We start from the raw sequence: 22632 nt of genomic DNA, 5'->3' as shown, positions 1-22632 counted from the left end.
TGTTTTGTTTCAACACGGAATAAGGAATGCAATTAGAAAAGTTGTCCTACGCAGTAAAAAATACAATTCTTTTTAGAAGAAATACAATGTTCTGTTTATTCTATGATTTCTAGGTAGTTATTCTCTCTAACAATATCCAATAAAGGAGTCCAATAATATAACTGTATGTATTTTTGCGCGCATAATTGATATTGTCCCGTTCGATGTGTTTACAAAGTAATGTCTGTTCAACTGTAAACTTTATTTCGTTAGATTTCAAGAAAAAATTACACGATTTTAACATCACATTTCGAATGATTAATATTAAAATGATATTAATTAGCGATCATTACTATTATTTAAAAGTTAGTTATAATTATTAATACTAATAGTGTACAACCATACATTACATGGGGCAGAACAGCGTTTTTATTATGAAATCTTGTAATTAGGCTCATCATTTCCATCAATATTTCTCGTTCTACTTGGAGCTTTTGCTCCCTTATTTGCAAATTCACACACTCATTCGCACACATCTCATTTACTTGCATATTTCTCTCTCTCTCTCTTTCTCTCTCTCTCTCTCTCTTGCTCTTACAACGTTTCGTTTTTAAACGCTACATTTTCTCCCCAGCAGTATCCATGGTATTATTTCCATATAAACTATCGAACCGGTTACAACGTATCGCCAATCAGTTGAAGTGCAATATATTACATTTTACACCCTATGTATTCCTTATGAGAAATTAAACTTCCTACTACTTAAATATGAACCTTACATTTATCTTACCCATATAACTTAGTTAAATTTCCTATATTACGTTTTGTTGGAAATTATTGTAAAGCTCAGCATCTTCCTCAAGATCTTTTTCAACGAAATAAACTTTAGTAGCGGATATAATTGAAAATTATTCTCAATAATTACATCGTGATAATTATACGTATATACATACGCTTGTATCTTATATATACGTTGATGTATAGGTCTCATCAGTAGATCTTGAACGAAGATTAAGCATGATTGCTTAGAATATCTCCGATTTAATAATAAGCCAATAATTATAAGGGCCATGTTCTATAATATATCGTAGATAGGCAGGGCAACACATTTACGATGAAGTTTTATAATATGTAAAAACAGTATTCAAATTACACTTTATGCAAATCCAAATCCTTCACTGCATTCGTGAATTGCCTTGAGTAAATTCGTGCGTAATTTGTCGTATGTTTCATATACAGGCAAATCCAATTGATTGAAACTATAATTGAAGAATTTATAAATAAATAATTGAAGAGCACGCATGCAACATACTATTATGTACAAAAATATATGATATTATGGTATAGGATAAATCATTAAATTTTTTTTGACGATTATGTAATCGAATACTAACCATGTATGAGCGGATGGTAATCTATCCGTTGATCTATCCTCTCGATGAATTTGGAACTTTTGTACACCATTCATTCCTTCTAATGCAGCAAAACCTTGCAAAGGTACCTTAGAAGTTCCAGTAACAAACTGTAAAAATTTTGCTCTATCGGCTTGATCGAATCCTCGTAATGCACGCCAAAACCATTGGATCTGTTAAAAAATTTTATTTTTAAATGATTTAAAGTTAAAGCATATTCATTGATTTTAAATATAAGAGATTGCTATAAATCAATTATTATATGGATGATTTTATATATTTGCAAAAGATAGTATACCTGCAGGGACGTCGCACTATATTTATGATATTCAGTGTTTGCTTTTAAATCTTCAATATCTACATTAGGCAATCCACTGATTAATAATTCCAGTTCCTGTTCATTAAATATGGAAATCAGTCTCTTCGGTATAATATCATAAAAGCCTTCCAGGAACGCATTTAATCTACAAAAAAAAAAGATTGTAATAATAACAAAAGATAATTTTCTTTAATATCGTTATAAATAACAAAATATAATTATTAAATCCATTGAGAAAGATATCTATGCTTGTACTCACTGTTTGCGAATTGCTCCAGTCATTTTCATTTGACATACTAGCCTAATATATTCAAGTTTTGTTTCCTCTGTAACGATTATATTACGGCCATTTGGTATTAAATCTCGAACATCATTAACACCAAATTCGTTTACCTAATAAAATTTTAGAATTTTTATACATTTTAAAATTAAATATTCATTTAAGTTTATAAAAATAAAGTTTGAATATCATTTCATTTACCTCCGTTGAGAATGTCAACTCATAGCCAAGATCAGCAATAGTATGCTCCGTGAGATAAACGAGACCCTTATAAAAACTGTAATCTTCACTTTCCATATCAGTATGTTTTACAAGGATTCCAAGTATATGTTTGTAAAAGCTACGTGTAAAGTAACATTCCAATAATTTATTATCGTAAATAGCTTTAGCTGTTAAAAAAGAAACATTTCATTACTTCTCTGTGATAATAAACAAAATAGATAATAGTAAACAATATTACTTACCAATAACCCGTCCAACAAATTTATAATAACATAGGTGATTAGGATTACAATGAGAAGATGAATTAATCATATATGTAACCCGATCTCCAGGACTAACAGTAAAGAGAGCATACATGGGATTAAAAATTTCTCTCGAAATAATGACATACCATTCTCTCAGTAAACCTCCTGCATCTTGCCCTTCCTCCCCTTTAACAAATCAATAAAAACAATGTTACTTTTATGATCACTGTTATCGATTCTTTTGACAGATAAGTTATCTATATACAGACAATATATCGATATCAACAAAACTATTTAAAAAAAAAAAAAAATAATAATTTACTCCATTAATTTACCTTCAAAAACAATGTAAAAGCGATTCTTCCATTCATCTGCATTTCTTCTATGGAGTTCCCTAAATGAATCTTCGAAAACATGACTTCTACGTACATGAACTGCCAGTTCTTCTCTACGGATACCTTCGTCCATTCGTTCCAATTCTGTTCTGAAATATCTACGCTTTACATCAAAATCTAATACTCTTGTATGATCAACCAAGACCGAAAATGGACCATCGGCTAAATGGGTGGTTGTTTGTCGTAGAATTTGATTCAGTACCGTTCTGTGCGTTTCTAAAATAATACAATATGTAAGATAAAAAAAAAAACAAATACGAGACAACAAAGTTTTTATACATAATCTCGAGTATAAATATATGAGTATAAATAAAAACTATACCAGCAAATTTCAAGAATTTTAATTGATCCGGGGGTAGAGTTTTTTGCGCTGAAATAGTTGTATCCCAGGAAGTATTAGTACCAGCTTCTGTTTGAGAAGTACCTTCATTATCGGAATATATTGGTGAAACTGGCGCTAAATCTGGCACGACCTCACGATTTTCCGTATTAGTATTGCGATGTCGTTCACGAGATGTAGTAGACGATGAGTGGACTAAGAAAAATGCTTCCACGGCAGGCTGTAAATAAGATATGAAACAATTTTTTTTTTTATGATACTTACGATATTTTTAAAAAGGTCAGACTTAGCAAAACTTAACAGGTTATTTTAATGTCTTCAATAATATAATTGCCTTACCTGTAAAACAAGGACGGCATGATGGTCTGGAGTATATTCCAATTCTAACAAACAAGCACTAAGTGTTTCCCATAAATGATCCAACACTAAACTTTCACTTAAGTGTGGAAGTGGTGATTTTTCATCATCTATGATAAAAAAAAAAGCACATTATTTTCATTTGTTAGCACGCGTATATGTATTCCATTTTTATTTAACTTACCAGTACGTGGACAAATCGTTTTTGTATTTTCCGAATTAGCAGCACTACTTTGCACCGTGTCCATAGGAACATCTGCACAAGAAGTATCATCGGCTGAAACATGGCATAATAAAGTATGATCTAATAATACTAAATAATAACAATTATATATAAGTAAATAACAACAGTAAATACAATATATCACCTGTTCCTGAGATTTGACTCGATGTTGCCGTGTCTGCAGTAGGAGCAGGTGCTTGGTTTGCTATATATAGAAAATAAAAAAATAAAGATATACTTTGTTTAAAGCAAGATAAAAGTTTAATTATAAATTGTAATAATGTTATAAATATATTTTAAATTTATACCTGCTTTCTTTGTACTTGCTAAACGCACAGCTTCCCTTATCTGTACAATAACTTTAAGTATTCTTAAAAAGAATGCCTGACTAGAGGTCTTACTGACAAGAGCAGCCATTGATGGTAATTGGAGATCACTTCCGGCTTTGACTTTACTTGGTGCCGTTACAACTACACTTTCATTGGTAAATCTTTAAACAAATATTATAGATTTTAATTTTCAATGGTAAACTAACAATGCACCAATTATGAAAATGAAATTTCTTACCTATCCAAAAGAATTCCACGTCCACCTCCCCCAGAACTAGTTGATGGTTGTTCTTCGATAGAATTCCTTCTGCTCAGTTCACGATTCAAAACTTTAAGTTCTATCATTAAATCGCTGATGTGTTCACAGACCATATTTGCCAATTCCATCGCTCCTTCTAAGAGTAAATTCAGTATCTATCCGAAAGAATGATAAATAAAAAGAAAAATTAGAAAAACAATTAATCTTTTGTAAATAATAAATATAATACTCCATATTTTTAAATATATTCGATAGTAAATTGTAAAAAAATCATATATCAAATATAATACTTTAGTAATACTATACCAATTGTCTAGTTGGATCTGGGCAGTGTGATAAGTTAAGCAACAATGCCGTTGCATCTTCTAAGCCTTCTTCGGAACAACTTTTACTGGTCAATACTTGTACGGCTAATCTCAAATGTCCTTCTGGCGCAGCAACACTTTGTTCTTTACTCAATTCTGTTTTTTTATTTTTATTACCTTCTTGTCGACGATATAGATTTACTTCTGTCAATCCGATCGAGATCAGAGAAAGCAGCCGTAATAGTTTGTCAGTTAATTGACTGCTTCGTTTAATAACTGACCAATTTAACATTGAAATTAATTGACCAAATGGAGATGCTTCAAAAGTTGTCATTGTATGCTCTGAATCCATTCCCAAATTTGAATTTGAATGAGTTCTTGCAACAGACTTTCCTTTCTTCGAAGCACACGAGTCGAGTTTTAGTAACATATCCCAAAAATCTGGAATATCGCTTTTGCCTGGTTTTGATGCAGACTTTGATTTTGAAATAGTTTCATCCTTGTTATTGCCTATATCTTTTTCCTTATTATTATCTTTATCTTCTGATTCTTTAGATTTGATTGGCACAAAATATCCCGGAAAACTTTTTGCTAAGGAGATCAGGAGTTCTAATGTGTGCCTATAGAATTAAAATAAGGTTAAAAAGGAAAATGTTTTTCTTTATCAAGATATAAAGGAAATTTTGATATACCAACCTACAAACTGTTGGTGCAGCTTGTGGATGAATAGCTATTACGCTACCTTGTCTTTCTGACTTTTTACCACCATGTCTGATAATATGAAATACATTTGCCCTACATCCTAATGCTGCATCCATGCTAATATTTAGCCACGATTGTGTATTATTTCTCTGCTCAAAAATTTTAGGATACCTGAAAATAATAGAATAATAGCATTCTCAATCTATTTATTTACTTTTGTAGAACATGTGTATGCTATATATATATTAAAAAAAAATTAACTAAAAAGAATTCTAAAAAAAAAAGAGAGAAAGAAAAGAAAAAGAAACAATTTTTTTACCAATAATCTGAAGCGGTAGGGAGCAAACTTTTTCTCTTAAATTTTCCACTAAAATCTGTAATTATATCTCTAGTTTCATCATTACTTCTCTCCATGATACTAAGTAAGGCTTTAACTACCCATTCTCTTGTACTGCCATGATAACAAAGATTTCTGATCACTCTGTGAAGTCTTAAAGTATTAATTTTAGGTTCATCGACAAATAGTAAAACCAACAAACATGCCATCGATTCGTGATCAAGTAATTGTCTTCCTCTCAAACGTAAACCTGCTCCTTGATGTGCTATAGCAGTATCTCCGCGAGGATTCCAAGATCCCCACTGAGCTCTCTGTGGAACTGCATGGATAGCATATCGTGTACCGCCCCCTCTGCCTATTAAAGGTACATTTAATTTAATTTAATTTCTTTAATACAATCATATAAATTAAATTTTATTTCTTTGGATTTTAAATAGATTAATTTTAATCATTAAGTGAATAATAATTACCTCCACCCGAACTTCTCAATATACTCGATAACGCTGTATTGCTTTGACTAACATGACTAAGGAATCTCTCCTGCATCATATGCCGGTTACGAGCTTCCCATTCTCTGCGCAAATTTTGAGCTTCTTGAGCTAAATCTGGAGGTAGAACAGATATTTGCGATTCTTCCATATCCGTAAGAATCTATGAGAGAATAAAGAAATGGGAGAACAATTGTTATAGTAATAGATTCAATATTTAAGAAAGAATTAATTGAATGTTAAGAATTTTACTAACTGCTTGTCGTAAGGAAGGTTGTAAATTTTGAAAGAATGCCGCAGCATCGACCGGATCTTCCGGATTTGCAGAAGCAGCTGCATGTCTTTGTTGTTCCAATCTTTGCTGGGCAAGAACTTCTTCTTGAATGGCTGGTGGTAAAGCGGCCAAAAATTCTGGATTTACTTCAACCGGCCCTGCAAGTTCTTCGGCTGCCGTAGCTTGAGCTCGTTGTCTTATACGCTGAAGTCTGTATAATAATAAATTATATTTGATTTTTATTAAAATTAAATATTAAATATTAAAATTAAATATTAAATATTAAAATTAAATATGCTATTTATATTAGAAATATATTACTACTTTATAATACTATTTATATTCAATTTTCATATAATATTCATATAATTTACAAATCACCAATTTTAACATACCTTAGTTGTTCCGCTATGACTTCATCACGCATGTCCTCTGGTAAGGCAGCTAAGAAGGATGGATCCACACCATCTGGCAACTGCTGTTCTTGAGATGGCTGTTGTGATTGCTGTTGTTGGCTCGATGTTTCTGGATGTGTGTTTTCAGATGTCGAAGACGTTGGATCTTGACCGACGATATTTGCACTAAATAAATTAAAAAATAGTACGCATTATTATTATTATTATTATATACGTAAAAAGTATAATAAAATTACGATAATTAATTCTACTTACTTTCGCTCCACACCAGATTGACTATCATCAGTTAATAGACGTCTTATCCAATCAGCTGAATCACTACTCTCTCTTGAAAGATCTTCATTTACCTCTTGACTAAAATCTACTAAAATCGGTGTAGATGTACAATCTGGCATTTCATTTGATGTTTCGGTAGTATGCTCCGATTGTCCTATTTCATAAAATAATATATAAATGAAATTCTCAGGCAAAATTGTTAATTATAAAGATTCTATATTACGAACTAACAATGAACATTATATATTTACTTAGCCTCGAAACTTCAGAAGCACAAGGAGCAAGTACGGAATCAACGATACTTTCAGCGAGCTCTAATCTAGGAGTCCAATCAATCCGGGGTTGTCTAGTATTTGTAGATTGTTCTTCTGGTGGTGGAGGAGGACGTGGTCTTTCTTCGTCATCCTGAACTGTTACTTCCATTTCTCCAGTAACATCTAAGTAAATAATAATAGTCATTTATTATTGATTTATTATTATTATTTATTAAATGATAAAAATACTTAATGTAAAATATATAATACAAACAACATTGTTCCATGTATAATATGCGATATGCTTTTACACTTACCAATGATATCTTCATCAGGTATGCATTCTTGTCTTATAGGTTCAGCATGAGGTTCCGGAGCTGTAATAACTATCGTGTCATCTCTTTGAGATAATGCCAAGTTTCTTTCTTCTTCTATTGAAATTGTTGTTGATGGGCCCGCTAAAGATCAGACATATTTATTAACATTATATCTTGCATAAAGAATTTTATTCATATTAATCTATTCCATTTGCACTTACATTCAACATTTTTTGTACTGTCTTTTTCTTCTTTTCCGTCTCTCTCACTTTCCCTTTCTGAACCATGTTGTTTCTTACGTTTTTCTTTTCTTTCAGCTAATTCAGCATTTCTATGTTTCTCAAGACTAGGTATCATTTTATGCACAACACCTTTTTTCATGGAAAATGAAATATTATAGAATGTATATTACAAATTTATATAAAAACATGATTGATATATTTCCATATTTTAATAATTCTCACCAACACAACAATCAGGCTGCGAATCTCCATCTAATAGTTTGCTTTCTTCGATCCACCAGTGTAATGCAGTTGGAATGTTATTTAACGTTGCAGCTAAACTTGGTCCAAATAAGTAACCTGATTGATCCTATAAATTTGTTGTCATTAATAATAAAATTGTAATTTTCAAGTACATTTAATAAAATACTATTATAAATTTTATTTACTTACTACAAAATCAATTTGTTCTTCTTCTTGATTTGTAAATATTCCAAGACCATTGTCCATTACAACAACACGTGTGTCCCTAAAGCTAGAAGCTAAAACTTGACTAGCTGATAAGGGAAGACTCTGTGCAGTTGGACCTAAGAGTCTGTGTGAATAAAAGACAAAAAAAAAATTAAGTAAAAAAAAAAACAAATTATTAAACAATAGTGAAGGCTACTAAAGTACGTACCTTTGTAATATTACAGGTGGATTTGGATTACGAGAATTAGATAATTGTAAATATTGATATCGTCGATGACGAAGTACTCGTTGAGCTCTTGGATTTCCGCTATCAAAACTACCTTGAGCTATTAATATAGGATGTGAACTAATACCTAAAATCAGAATAAATATCTTCTTGTGATGAAACAAGTATATATAGGCAAATATTACATTACTTTTAACAAACGCAAAAGTTCACAGATTAAAAATTCGGTATAATTTATACTTGAAATCATTTGTACTTACCATTTCCTTCAGAAAAAGAAGGTGGTTCTTCAAATAAACCAAGTGGTAGAGGGAAACTTGTATTCCACGATAGACCAGGTCGAGTTGAAATAGGTGTAGATGACACTGTATTTACATTGTCTTGATTATCAATATTATGCTGTATCATAACAACATTGCCACCATCACGTTCTGCAGATGGAAACATACGAAAGACACCACTTGCTTCTCCAACATCCTCATAAAATTCTATTCCATCTTCCTCATAGTTTGACGAACCTTCTTCTTCTTCCTCTTCCTCTTCTTCATTCTCTTCGCCTGAATAGATAAATTGTTATCTATGTATATTTCTGTTATAATCTACATGTTTGTTACAGATAAAATTATTAAACTACACTAAAACCTCTTATGAGGTTTATAAATGGTTAGTTATATTTTGAGACTATGGATAATTACATATGGAATAATGAGATGTTTCTACTCTTACCTTCATCTTCCTCTTCTTCCTCTTCGTCTTCGTCATCTTGAACTTCGTCTTCATTATCATCTGATTGATTACTATCAGAATCCGAATCAGAGCTCATTAGATCTTCCTATAAAAATAAAATTAAATTATTAAAAAAAATACAAAAAATAGAATAATAGAAGGGAAAAAAGAAAAGCGATGTTACTCTTACGGTGGTGTCACGTGTTGGATCGAAGTCTCCTTCTGGATCACGCATCGCTAGACTTTCATCATCAATATCCATTGGTCGATGTGACCGAGACGATTGTTCTTCTGCCACAGTAGAACCATCTCTGGAAAATAACACACTGCTTGATTATAAGCATTGCACAACTATTGAGTTCATATCTGATTTCTTAGTCATTCATAAAATAAATAATTTAAATGATTTAAAAATAATTTATATGATTTAAAAATTATGTTTCTATATAAAATTAAAGATAAAGAACATAAAATATTAAAAATAAAGATAAAGGACATCAACATTTTCAACAATTCATATATTTTAATGAAATTTAATAAAATTAAAATATTTCTTGTAGTTTAATTTAAAAATTAATTATTTATATATTATTACCTTTCAAGAAGTTGATCCATGATATCTTCTAAGGCAGCTTCATCTCCCACTTCGTGTACGTGACTCTCGGATGTTGGTTCTAAACTTTCTGCTGTCACCGAAATGTCATGCTCGGTATTTTCTGCATCCTCAATAGTTTCCTCGCCGACAGCATGAGTAGTTTCCGAAGTTGTAGTACCAGTTTGTTCTCCTATCGGTTCTTCATGAACGGTTCTATTTTTTGGCTTCGTGAATTTATTAATACCTCCAGGCATTGGTTGATTAATAATACGAGATAATGTTTCAAGAGGTTTTAAAGCAGCATTTATAGTCCCAGCCATATGTGGACTCGAAAGATCAAGACTATGCGGAATTTTAGCTAAGTCAGTTATGATACCCTTTTTAAGCATAATTCTAACAATATAATTAACATTATTATATTGATGAATTTTCAACGATGCTCTTAGCTGTGCATGTGATGTAAGTGGACAACTATCGATCATAGTAGAAATTAAACCAATTAATAACTGCAATTGTGCATGTTTTTCTGCACTCTCTGGAAGTGCCAATGTTCGTGTCAATGCCGCTTTGACTTCGGTTACTAATGTCGTCTGCACATCCGGTGAATGATTACACGATGCTATAGCAGCTATTAACGTACGTGCCATATTATTACATTGACGATCACTGGAGTTTTCTGGTAACATCGGTAAAAGTTTATCAAGCAGAAATGCAAGAGCTGTGGTATCTTCTGTCACTAATTCACTCTGGCCTGCTCTATATGTGTGTTCAGTAATAAGACTAACAATTGCACCATAGGACCGAACTGCATCGGCTAATGTCTTTAATATTGCAGACTTTGCCAATAATGGCTTTTTCGCTTCTTCCGATTCTGCTTTTCCATTACTGCTTACATCCGTATATATTTTAAGAGGAATAATTTGAGATACTTGGTCATCATCATCTAAAGGATCATTCGTAGACATTGCATTACTTCTAAGTACGTCGCGTCTTGAAGATGAGGAAGATGCATTGCCAGTTGCAGAGGTTGAATGTGTTGTCTTCTTTTCTGGACTTCCTGTCGGTGTTACAGATCCATCATCAGGTAGTATAGGTACCGGTTTTATTAATGCATTTAACAGATCTCGAACAACGCCGATAGAAACTTCTTCTACCATTGGTAAGGCTGGAGAATGAGTAGGAGGTAAGGCTTTGACGACTAATCTGCTATCAATATCATCCCCTACAATAATATATACGTATATACACAAATTAAATTTTTATATACAATTAAAATTTTTAAATACAATTACTTATCATCTTGAATCTTTCCAATTACAAAAATCAGATACTCACTTTTTAGTACGTTAATATCAACCCTAAGAATATTTTCACAAACTTCTCTGTAAACTTCAGGATTGCGACATACTGCACTGCTGATTTGTCGGGTCATAAACAAAATTTCTTTGTACGCAGGAGGAATATTACTTTGCGTGCGCGTGCGTATGACCTAATTAGAAATAATAAGATCAGAATGTATTAATTTCAAATTCTTCAATGTGTTTTGTAATATCCAATATCACTTTAAACGCTTATAATTGACGCGGAAATTATAAAAGTGATACCTTTTCCATAGCAAGACGTAGAATACGTGGCTCTTCTAATGTATGTCTTATAAGGAGTGTACTTAGATTAATACATCCGATAAAGGTACTGGACTGAGTCATTTCTAAAAGCAATTTTACACCACCCTCACGTGCAAATACTTCTGCATTTTTATAATCTCTCGTTAAACGCAAACATACTTTCATCAAGGCATGGAGTGTATCGCGATCAACTGGGATGGCTAATAATTTTACACAAGCACTAAAAATATAAATAGTAAATGAATAAATATATTGCGATGTCCCTATTTTATTAATAATATTATTAATTAAAACAAGAAGATTAAATTTACCGTACAATACTTGGTGCTATACTAGGATCTAAACCTTGTACAACAGCGTTTCGTTTTTCCTCGACTGGACTATCATCGGTATCCATATTAGAATCAGAACCAGAACCACCATCTTCGTTTGTACCACTGTTGAAGTTAAAACCCATCGTAATTGGTCTCCTATTGTCACTTTCCTCGTTTACTTGAGTCATACATGAAAATGTTATTAAGTAACGACGTCTGCTACATGTTATACGCACATTAGGCTCACCAGCCCAGTATGCCTCATTAATAATTCTATTATTCATTGGTGAATAAAGAGTCCATTTTCCAGTACTTAAATCGAACCATTTCCACATGCAATTTGTGACCTAGTGAAGCGTCCAATTAGAAATATTTCTTTGTATTAATTACTTCTCATTGTATCATCTACTTACTTTATGCATTAATTGTTTTCTTTTTGTAAGAGTTCCAACTTTCTCTAAACGGTCTATAAGTAATAATAAAGGTGCAAGCCATTTAGGAGTCTTCACACAGACTGTTCCATCCTTACTTTCTTTTACGATCTTATTCTTATTAGCAGTAAGCGGTCCTTCGCTCATAACAAGTAATTTCACGAGTTTGTCTAACATAACGCACTCCTCGACAATACGGGCACAAGGTACTCGCATTTCTTGAAAGGTACCCTATAATAATTTAAATATAGAGTAAAAAAATAAAGGTAAATAGAATAAAGTTAAGTAAATCGATATTTCTGTATACCAACCTCAAAAAATAAAGTATAGAGGTAGATACGTCTTGATACTTTATTTGCCTCCTCACATTCTACTAATCGTGTTCCAGCATTTTCATCTTGACTTTTAGTAATATCGATCAAATAATCGACTAAGTCACCGATCTGTTGAATTATTGTAATATTATTTAGAAGTTTAATTCGCAAAGAAATAAATATTTTTTATTATTGTTTTACGAATTATAATATTAATAAATAAATTACCTCTCGTATTAATTGCCGTAACATATTATCTCGCCATTCATCCCCATTTCGTTTTGTGATAGTTACTAATAAATCGCAAATTCTATATACTGTGTCGGGCATAAGATCCAAAAGATTAAGACATTGTGCTAACGCATTACGAGTGAATTCATCTATGCTCTCTGTTAATGTTGTCTCTCTATCAGGTTCTTCTGGTCCTGGTGCTTTTAATGCATCGGTATCAGCAAATGCCATAGCAAGAACCTGCGTTATGTCTTCATCTTCGGTTAATTCTAATTCCATAGTAACAACACGATTTGGATCACCCGATGGAGCATCCTAAGTACAAACATATACAACGGTCACTCTTTTAAGATTTGTAATAATCGAATAATTTTTGTTTTGTTTTTAAAACTCTGTACGCATAATTAATATATAATGAATAAGTTACGCTAAATCTTACTGGTCTTCGTAATGTAGCAGGATTTGCCAAAAGATATTCGGTTGCTTGCTCAACGGTCATCGTATGTAAGAGGGCTTCAATGCAATGGGCTCTACTAAAACCCATGTCCATCAATTGCCTCAAATGTTCCAAGTTTACATCTGCTTCTGGTTCATCTCGTCTATCTGATATTGCTCCACTTCTACCAACGGAACTAGTACTACCACTACCACTAGCCGAAACACCTTCGTTATTTTTCTCTCTTTCAGAGCGTTCCTGCGGATTTTATTAAAACATTGAGATAATTCATTTTATATTTGAAATACAGTAATCATCGAAAAGATCTTAAATATTGTACATTATTTACCTTAATTATTTTTTCACCACGTAATATATGCCGCAAGATCGATAATATAGATTCTGTCATACGAGCTCCATAATTTTTTAATGGTTTTTTACCCCACATAAGCATCACCGCTTTAAAAGCTTTCTATAATAAATCAGACGTTACACGATAAAAGTATAAGGAATACATATGCACTTGTAAATAATAACTTTCGTAATATTACCTTATGAATATCCGTGAGGTATTTTATCGGATCAAATACCTCATACCTATCATACATTCCTGTACATTTAGATGATACTACATGCGGGGAATCTAAAATTGCTTTAGGGTTCACCATTTTCTCAAGGAGCATAAGCCAAGCATCTAGAAACTCTCCAGTTCCATCAGGTAAATTTGGATGTTCTAAACCTTCAGATAATGGAAACTGTCCCCCTCCTGACAATGCCCATTGGAAAGTTCTGTAATTATAAAATGAAATAAATATAAAGTAAAGTAAAAATTATACCATTAAATGTCTTACATATATTCATATATACATATATATATACATATATATATATATTGTATATATAATATATACATATACAATAGAAGGATCTATGTATCCTGGTAATACTTACAAGAAAAACGCATTTTGTCCACCCAAGAGAACAAACTTTTGAAGCATCAAATGATATGGATGCCTCTTTTCATCAAAAAGCATCGGAGAAGTAAATCCCACAGAACATATTAAGAAAGTCAATTGGAATTTAGGAATTGGCGATGGAGGTAATATTTCCCAAGATAGACCACGCGTTAATAAACGATTCAAAGCAGTCGCTACGCTTCTTGCTGCTTGGGAAGGAAGAGCAGGAGTTAAAGGCATTTGTTGTCCTCTTCTTTGCCTTATAGGTGAACCCATGCAAAGCTTTAAAAAGAATTTTATTGTAGTATATACTTATATAATAATAATATATATTTATAAATTAAATTATACAGCCCAATTAAAAAAAGTTTTTATCTGTTGCTTTGGAAGTTAAACCTATTCCTAAGTATACTTGATGCACTAATTCCAAAAATAGCATCGGTTTCATCGTATCAGCTTTAATTTTCGAAACACTCGTATAGAAAAATCATAATTTAATAATAAAGTATATATTTTTAATTATGATGTTTTACGGTGAAAATGGAACATTGTAAGTGTAAGTTTAATTCTAGAATCTAATATGATCCATTTATTTTTTAGAGATTATACAATTAAAAATCTTAAATTTTTATGGAAAAACTGTTAAATTAGCATATAAGGCTATTATGCTTATCTCCAAAATTATAGCTAATAGAATAAAAAAAATTGCCACTTTTGCTACCAGTGCCCCAAATATATCTGAGAATAGGTTTTACTTTTTAGGCACCAAAATTGGACAATATTATTCTACGTATATTAAATATAGTAGAACAATTATAGTATGCATTAATATACATTATATGCAATGGCGGATTTACTTACAAGCTATAGAAGCATTGGGCTCTATAAGGCAAGAGCCTTTAAATAATAATATAAATTTATATTATATAATTAATTTAATTTAATATTTGATGACCATCATATAATTTTTATTTCTATATTTGCGGTTATAATTTAATTTAGGCAATGTATTTCTCACGTCATTATTTGCATTAAAACGAGAGAATAAATATTATGTATAATTAATTTATTTTAATGAGACTCAAAAGATTTGTAACTTCGGTCCCTTGAAGACAAAATCCGCCAATGATTATATGTATGCTATTATATAGTTTTTCATTGTAGTAACAAAATTTGTATAATGCAATATTATTAAATATACTATGTATATAATATTTATAAAAGATAAATTTAACTATACCTTAACAAGTAGACCAAATAATTCTGCAAGTGCTCTACCTAATCTCGATGATGCACCTAATAAAGGCTTAATATATTTAAGTTGGTGAGAATTAGGTGAAGTCCTTCCAGCACTTGTACTTGGCTTATCATCGACCTAAGAATTTAGTAAATATTTTAATATTATGATTCACTTTTTTTCTATGATCTACATTCATCAATTTATAATTACCTCCATGGGTATAGGTGGAGGATCAGTGCTGAGTGCTTCCATGGCAGTTGTCATTCCATTACTACCTATATCGGTAGAAGAAGCAGCACCAGACCATGTAGAACTTTCACAATCCGTCTAAGAAAACTTACATTAGTGTCTAAAATTTGTTAATAAATAAAAGTAAAATAATAAAAAGTATACTGTAACTTACTCTTAATTCGGGCGGTATTAATTTGTCCATATCTTCTTTTCCAAAGTCACAACCAGCTGGAATGATATCTTCACTACATAGCGCAAGTAATAAAGTACTTTCCCAAACAAGAGACATGTATAACTTAGACAATCCTTTTAAAACTGTTAAACCTAAGTCAGATCCCCAATGATTCATAGATAAGTTTCGAATCTCGCTTTGACTCGTTCGACAAACGTGGACAAACATTACAATATATCCATGAGCTGCATTCATAGCGTGTAATAATGGCGTTGCTGTATCACTTGTGAAAGCTGTCTCAAGATTTGGAGCTGAAGCCAATTCGTGTAGTAAAACAGAACCTGCAGGTGATTGCATGTTACTGCAAAGAGGCTTTAGCAAGTTTAGAACCTCATTTAATTGTGACAATCCTGTTTTAAGAACCAAAGGTTCATGCGCTAAATTCTATAAATAAAAATGACAATTATAATACTTGATCTTAATTCTTACTAATTTATAATTTCTAAAATTTTAATTTATTTCATTAAATATCAACCTACCAAAATACTTTTACACACTGAAGCTACAGCCTGAGCTGCTTGAGCAACAGGATAATCTACTGGTAAATTTGGTAATCCTAAAATGGAAAGGAGCGGTACAAGTCCCTTTTGCGCAACAAATTCTCTACAATGATCATCCGTCGAATTGTTACTCAATATAGCATCGACGAACTTCATAACATTCTGAATATAATCAACCAAGGCAATAGGTGTTTTTTCTCTAGGTTGAGGTGGTGGCCCAGGTTGTGCAGGAGATGGAGAGGGTTGTTCTTCACGTTGGGGATGAGAACTAGTGCTAGCTTCTTCTTCATCTTCTTCCTCTTCGTCGCTACTACTTCCTCCACCTCCACCACTACCACCTGCTGAATCTCCAACACCAACGCCAACTGATTGACCCGAAGATTGACGATTTCCACATCCAGAATTTGATGGAGAATTATCTGATTTACTAACACCGCGCCAACATATATATCGTGGATCGCAACCAAGTACGCAAAGTTCTTCAAGCAACTATATATATCAAACGTTTTATATTAATAATATATTATTTTTTTAAATTATATAAATGTATCATCACTTATATAATATATCTCTATTATAATTATAATAGTAATAATGTACCTTAATAATTGCAGAAATAGCATCAACTTTTAAGCTTGGCTGATGTCTCATCAATTCGTCCATAGCATTGCCCAGATTAGAAGCTGTGTCACCAAGTGGATCGGCGCTTTTACGTCTTCGCATAGCTGATAAATAAACTGGTGACAGAAGCACTTTGAACAATCGTTCGAAAGGACGACGTTTCACAAATGATTCAAGACCACGTTGATTCAAACAAAGTGCACTGAATACATTGGGCAATGATCCTAGAACTTCTCTAGTTGCAGGTACCTAAATATAAAAAATCATTTTACATTTGTATCTATAAATTTTGATAAATAATTTCATTACATAAATACAAAGTACTTAAAACTAGTAATGAAATCTTTCATTCAACTAGATCGATCGTAATCACAATATAAACTATAAATACAAGAGGCACTTACTTCTTTAATAAGAAGAGCATGCAATACAACATCTGTTAAACCATTATCCTGTAGTGATGAGAGTAATGATGGTTCTTGGAAAACATATACTGTTACAACATCGGTAGCAAGTAGAAATAAGGAAGGACCATAATATTCGGAATTGCTTATAATATGTCTTAGAGATGACGGTAACGTCCCTTCCATAACATGTCGAATACTATCAGAGAAAGCTGGATCTTGAATTGCTTTTTTAAGAAAATTTAACATAGATTTTAAAAGCGCAGCACGTTGTAGTAGACAAGTCTTTCCAGTCTTTGCAGCAGAATAATCAGGTAACTGTTCATTTTTATCATCTGTTTTAGTACTCATATTTTCATCTTCTGAAAATTCCATTGGATTCAAAGATTCTTCGCGTTCTTCAAAAGTTTCATTTAACCGGCGTGAAGAAGTCTCTCCATCTCTTTCTAAAGTTCTTTCATGTACAGTTTGTGGCGTATCTTCATAAAGCTGTGGTTCTATTTCAAAAGATTGCTCTTTTCTGCAGACATTAACTTCCATATCAAGTCGATTAATAAAACTAGCCAAACCACCATGAGCTTGAAATCCTTGCATATCGATATTTGCAATCAAATCTATCACACGCACTGCTCTAGTACCAAACTATAAATATAAATTTCAAAAAAAAAAAAAATATATTACTGTATACTATTCATAAAATCAAATGATGCTAGTTAACATACGAATGTATAGGCAGTTATTTTTTATAAAATTACTTGTTAAGTGGCTATGTTAAAATGAAATACATATATATTTAATAGCAATTATTATTCATTGCTTAAAATTAAACTTAACTCAAGTTTAGAATATTCGTATTCTTACAATCTACATACCGTTATATGTTCAAGTTCACTTCCTGGCCAGTTTATTATTTTAAGAAGACTTTCCATCATTCCACAACTAACAAGAGCTTCTGCTCCTGCTTCATAACTAGCAAGATGAAATAAAAAACTGAATAAAGCCGTTGCCAATGGCAGTGGAAATGGCTGTCCATCTGCTTGCGATGATGTTAATGTTGTTATGCAAGTACGAATAAGAACAGGTAGAAAACCATGATATGAACTGGCACCAGTCACATCAATGATCATATTTAATCTAGAGCCAGGTTTTCTATCAAAAATATGAAATATGTATAAAGTGTAAACAAAATTAATAAAAGTAATAAAAGTAATAAAAATATGAATTTATAAAAATAATAAAATTTTTACATACTTTGGAAAATGTGGATTACGATCTAAATGTATAATACTAGTAAGAGTGCGTAATGCTGCTGCACGAATTTCAACAAGATGAGAGTGTGGCAACTCAAGTAATTCCACTAATTCTTCAAGAAGTCCAGCATGTAAGAGACTATGTGCATTTTCTTGCAATGCATTGCTATATACTAATACAGATAATGCTTGAAGACGAGCTTGAACACATTGCAAACGCCTACGATAGTCTGAGAAACTGTGAGCCAGTCTAACATGTGTCAATAAAGCCATCTGAAAAGATGGAAAAGATTATTTATCTTATATATATATGTTATATATATATATAATCTTTTCATGTAATGTAAAGTATGTAAGAATTATACAAAATACGTTACCATAACTATATAAGAAACAAATATATCAATAAATACTTCAAATATGAAAATAAAATAAAATAAAATAAAATTTATAATTAATAATATCAATGATATTAAATAATCATGTTTGTTCTATTATAGAATAAATTATTTATAATTTATAGTTTGAAAGTCATAAACACTATAATGTTATAAATTAAGATAATTATGGACTAGATATATCTATATACTCTATAAGTACTAATCATAAAGAATATACCTGACGATCCTGAGGTACATTATAAATTTTTAATAAGTCATTCATTATTTGTGCTGGTGTTTTACCAAGTTTATCTACACCTTCTATATGTATATATGTTGCATAATTTGTTTGACCAATCTTTTTTATACTAATATTTGATGTAATTGCACTCTCTGTTACAGTGGGATTTTCTGCGTAGAATTCAAAATGTAATGTTGTAGCACTTGACGGGAATGGCTGAATAAAACAATAGAAATGTTTCAAAATACTGAAATTAATTTTATAATTTTTATAAAATACACGAAATTCATATAATACCTTATCTGGATGTTCCTTGCAACATGTAGCTAATCCAAAACCATTTTCTTTTCCACCCCAACTCTATAAATCGAAGAAAATCATCAAAATTATTATTACCATCATCATCATCATCATCATCATCATCATCATCATCATCATCATCATCATCATCATCATCATCATCATTATTATTATTATTACTATTATTATAAGTAATCTATTTAGTATAACAAAATTTGATTACACTAACCTCTGCTAGATGGTTAAGTCTACTAAGAAGAGCTTGACGTTTGTCACTATTTAGACGAGTAATAAAATTACTACGCTTACTGAACATATACAAAAGATTTAATACACCAAGAACCACGTGCATGTCACAACTTGATAATAATGTAATTAGATGTTCCATACTGTTATACAAATGCCGTGAGAATGAATGTTCAATTAACAATGTAGTAAAATGGAGAACCCAAAGAAGTAATTCTTTTGCCTGTAAAAGGTTACTCATTTTATGTTTATTTTTATTCTCAAAAAAATTATATATATTTAATTATATGAGATATTAAATTTACCTCTGCATTTTGAGGCAAGTCACATGCCAATTCCCATGGATTATCTGAGCTTTTTGCTGTAGCTTCTTCTAAAATACTGTCGCTAAGATCCAAGACATCAATCCAATGAAATAATTCGCACTTTCCAAAAGTCCAAGCATCTATTTGTTTTAGCTCCTCTAATAATTCCGCGTGTGAGCAAGAACGCAATTTGCTTATGAGGGCTTGACATTCTGCTGGCTATAGATTAATAAATTAATATAAATTTGGTTTCATACAAACAATTTTTTCTTGCATATTTCCATTAAAAAAAATTGTGTTATAAATAAGTATTACATCATCTAACTATTTATATAATTGATTCTTCTTCCAATATACATACACATAGACATATACACCAACAATAAACAATAGTAGCCAAAAAAATTGTCTACTATTACAGTCATTTTCAAGAATAAATTTATGTTGCTATCATTGTATTATGTCATGATTTAAATAATATTATATAAAGTATTTTGAAACAACTCTCAAAGATTTTCACATGAATTTGGAATAAATTATACATCACTTATTTTATAAAGTAGTTTACTTACAACTTCTGAAGTGCACTTTTTCAACCTGCTTCGGTCGATCTTCATTTTAGTATTTCTTTGCAAGACCTAGTATCTGAAATGAAAAATATTTTTTTTATAGGTTTATTCTAAATATTTAATAATGAAACTCAAATTAGATTTTGTTTTCCAAGTCTAATTGGTATAGAATTAATTTATCAATTAAAAAATTACATCTTTAACAAAGCATATAATATATCCCCTAATTATGAACTTTCACCAATATCCATAAAAAATGTTTTGTGCTTATTGGTATTTAATGATATCATGGCAAACACTCGAATATTTAGTTTATTTCTTTTTTTTGCATACTTTATATCGTTTTGTTCGCTCGGATTATCCAGAAAATTCTTGTTCGTAAAACCACGAACCACGGTATCATTTTGCAAAGTCATCTGTTAGATTAGCCTAACCTATCTATCATATGAAAATATTTAATAAACAATAAAAACAATCGAAATACTATCGATTTGCTTACATTTGACAAACGTCAGTAATAAAAAATTCGATTCTAAACCGTAACGACGTTCGCTCGCATGACAACAAGGAAAGCAATTTCGTACTCTCTCTTTCCTCTTCTCTACCCCTTCTTCATATACACGCTCGTTCGCTCGTCGTTCGCTCGTTCGCTCGCTCGCTCGCACTCGCACTCTCTCTCTCTTTCTCTCTATCTCTCTCTATCTCTGTCTCTCTCTCTTTCACTTACTCCCTCTCTCTCTCTCTCTCTCTCTCTCTCTTTCTCTCTCTCTTCTTTTTTACTTTACCTGTCTCTATATCTCTATCTCTATCTTTCTTACGAAGAGAAAAAATACATCACGAATGAACACAATCAGAGGACGTTGTCTCTCACCTAACTTTAATCTCTTCGATGACACCGACTCCTACTCGTACCGTTTCTCTCTCGTTTGTATTAACGCTTTCAACGTTCTTGCAAAGATTACGATGTGACACGTGCATCGCGCTCGTAACGACTGTGGAGGAAGATTTCGAGCGCAAGCAATGGCCTCCTCAGCACCCTATGGTGCTAACCTGATCCTCCTCCCTTATTATCCTTCTTCGCGATGTACTGTTCTTCTCAATTTGAAGGCGACGAAGAAAGAAGAAAAAAACCGATAACGGAAGAGAAACCTTGATGAAAAAGGTTCTAGTTCAAAACTCAATGTCGTTTGTAAGTTAATCGAATATCTATCGTGATAGTACGAATATAAAACAACTTTAAAACGTCGTCGATAATCCGAACGCACCGATTTTCCTCTATCGTTGAGCACCAATTGCACTGTCGATTACCGCCATTTTACTGAAGCATTCCACGAAGGATAACCGTTTCTTGTTTCCCGTCCTCCGCGAGTCTTTCTCGCACAACGGAATATCTTGACTGGCTCTACAAGAAACGATAATTTCGCTACACGACACCGTATTCTCAAAAATTACTGTACGTGTTATTGCGTCTTGAACCGCACTGGGGGGAGGGGAAATGGCTCGTGGAGTACGAATCTTATACTTAATACGATCACAACAGTACACACACGCGCGTAAGGGTCTAAAGTGCCTTTAAGCACAAACTAATCGCTGCCAAGCCGAGCAAAGAGCGCTCTAGTCGACTACAATGATTTGTTCATCCACTGCCGCCACTGAATACGCAATTTCGGGAACATTCTATCTAGAGATAGTTACAGTATGATATAGTTCGAATTCCCTAGATATACTTGAAGATCTTGGTAATCGTTAGATTATTTCTTGTATTCGATTTCATATAATCAAGATAATTTTATAAAATCAAAATAAGTGTCATTCCTTTCGAAATTATATAATCATTT

General features: G+C 31.9%; 1 protein-coding gene across 7 annotated transcripts; it reads right to left on the bottom strand.

The window, feature by feature from the left end:
- Positions 1-220: 220 nt before the first annotated feature.
- Positions 221-22410, bottom strand: LOC124952379 (E3 ubiquitin-protein ligase HUWE1). 7 transcript variants are annotated; one of them, XM_047502165.1, is made up of 55 exons: positions 22060-22410; positions 21666-21943; positions 20798-20870; positions 20226-20444; positions 19904-20143; positions 19672-19734; positions 19372-19590; positions 18755-19026; positions 18376-18652; positions 17504-18145; positions 17079-17348; positions 16458-16967; positions 15919-16362; positions 15726-15842; positions 15516-15650; positions 14271-14557; positions 13871-14108; positions 13669-13791; positions 13323-13577; positions 12881-13198; positions 12650-12781; positions 12321-12569; positions 11905-12254; positions 11573-11813; positions 11304-11457; positions 9969-11190; positions 9558-9699; positions 9374-9479; positions 8908-9204; positions 8630-8774; positions 8404-8545; positions 8194-8320; positions 7951-8100; positions 7730-7870; positions 7410-7595; positions 7138-7312; positions 6862-7047; positions 6449-6677; positions 6175-6355; positions 5687-6059; positions 5362-5538; positions 4667-5285; positions 4340-4515; positions 4081-4262; positions 3918-3977; positions 3734-3826; positions 3532-3659; positions 3175-3412; positions 2793-3068; positions 2455-2643; positions 2192-2379; positions 1970-2103; positions 1690-1855; positions 1374-1564; positions 221-1238 (listed from the first exon to the last, which is right to left on the bottom strand). In XM_047502165.1, the coding sequence occupies exons 3-55, from the start codon at positions 20840-20842 to the stop codon at positions 1136-1138; spliced, it is 12522 nt and encodes a 4173-aa protein (XP_047358121.1). In that variant the 5' UTR covers positions 20843-20870; positions 21666-21943; positions 22060-22410; the 3' UTR covers positions 221-1135. The 7 variants fall into 7 exon arrangements, with proteins under 7 accessions (XP_047358121.1, XP_047358120.1, XP_047358126.1 ...); XM_047502164.1 differs by having other exon boundaries at positions 21666-22410; XM_047502170.1 differs by having other exon boundaries at positions 3734-3805; positions 21666-22410.
- Between the last annotated feature and the right edge of the window lie 222 nt (positions 22411-22632).

The sequence above is a fragment of the Vespa velutina genome, chromosome 10, assembly GCF_912470025.1.
Source record: "Vespa velutina chromosome 10, iVesVel2.1, whole genome shotgun sequence".
NCBI classification, from domain to species: Eukaryota; Metazoa; Arthropoda; class Insecta; order Hymenoptera; family Vespidae; genus Vespa; species Vespa velutina.
Note: the sequence above shows the minus strand (reverse complement) of the source record. Positions and strands in the feature narration are given on the sequence as shown.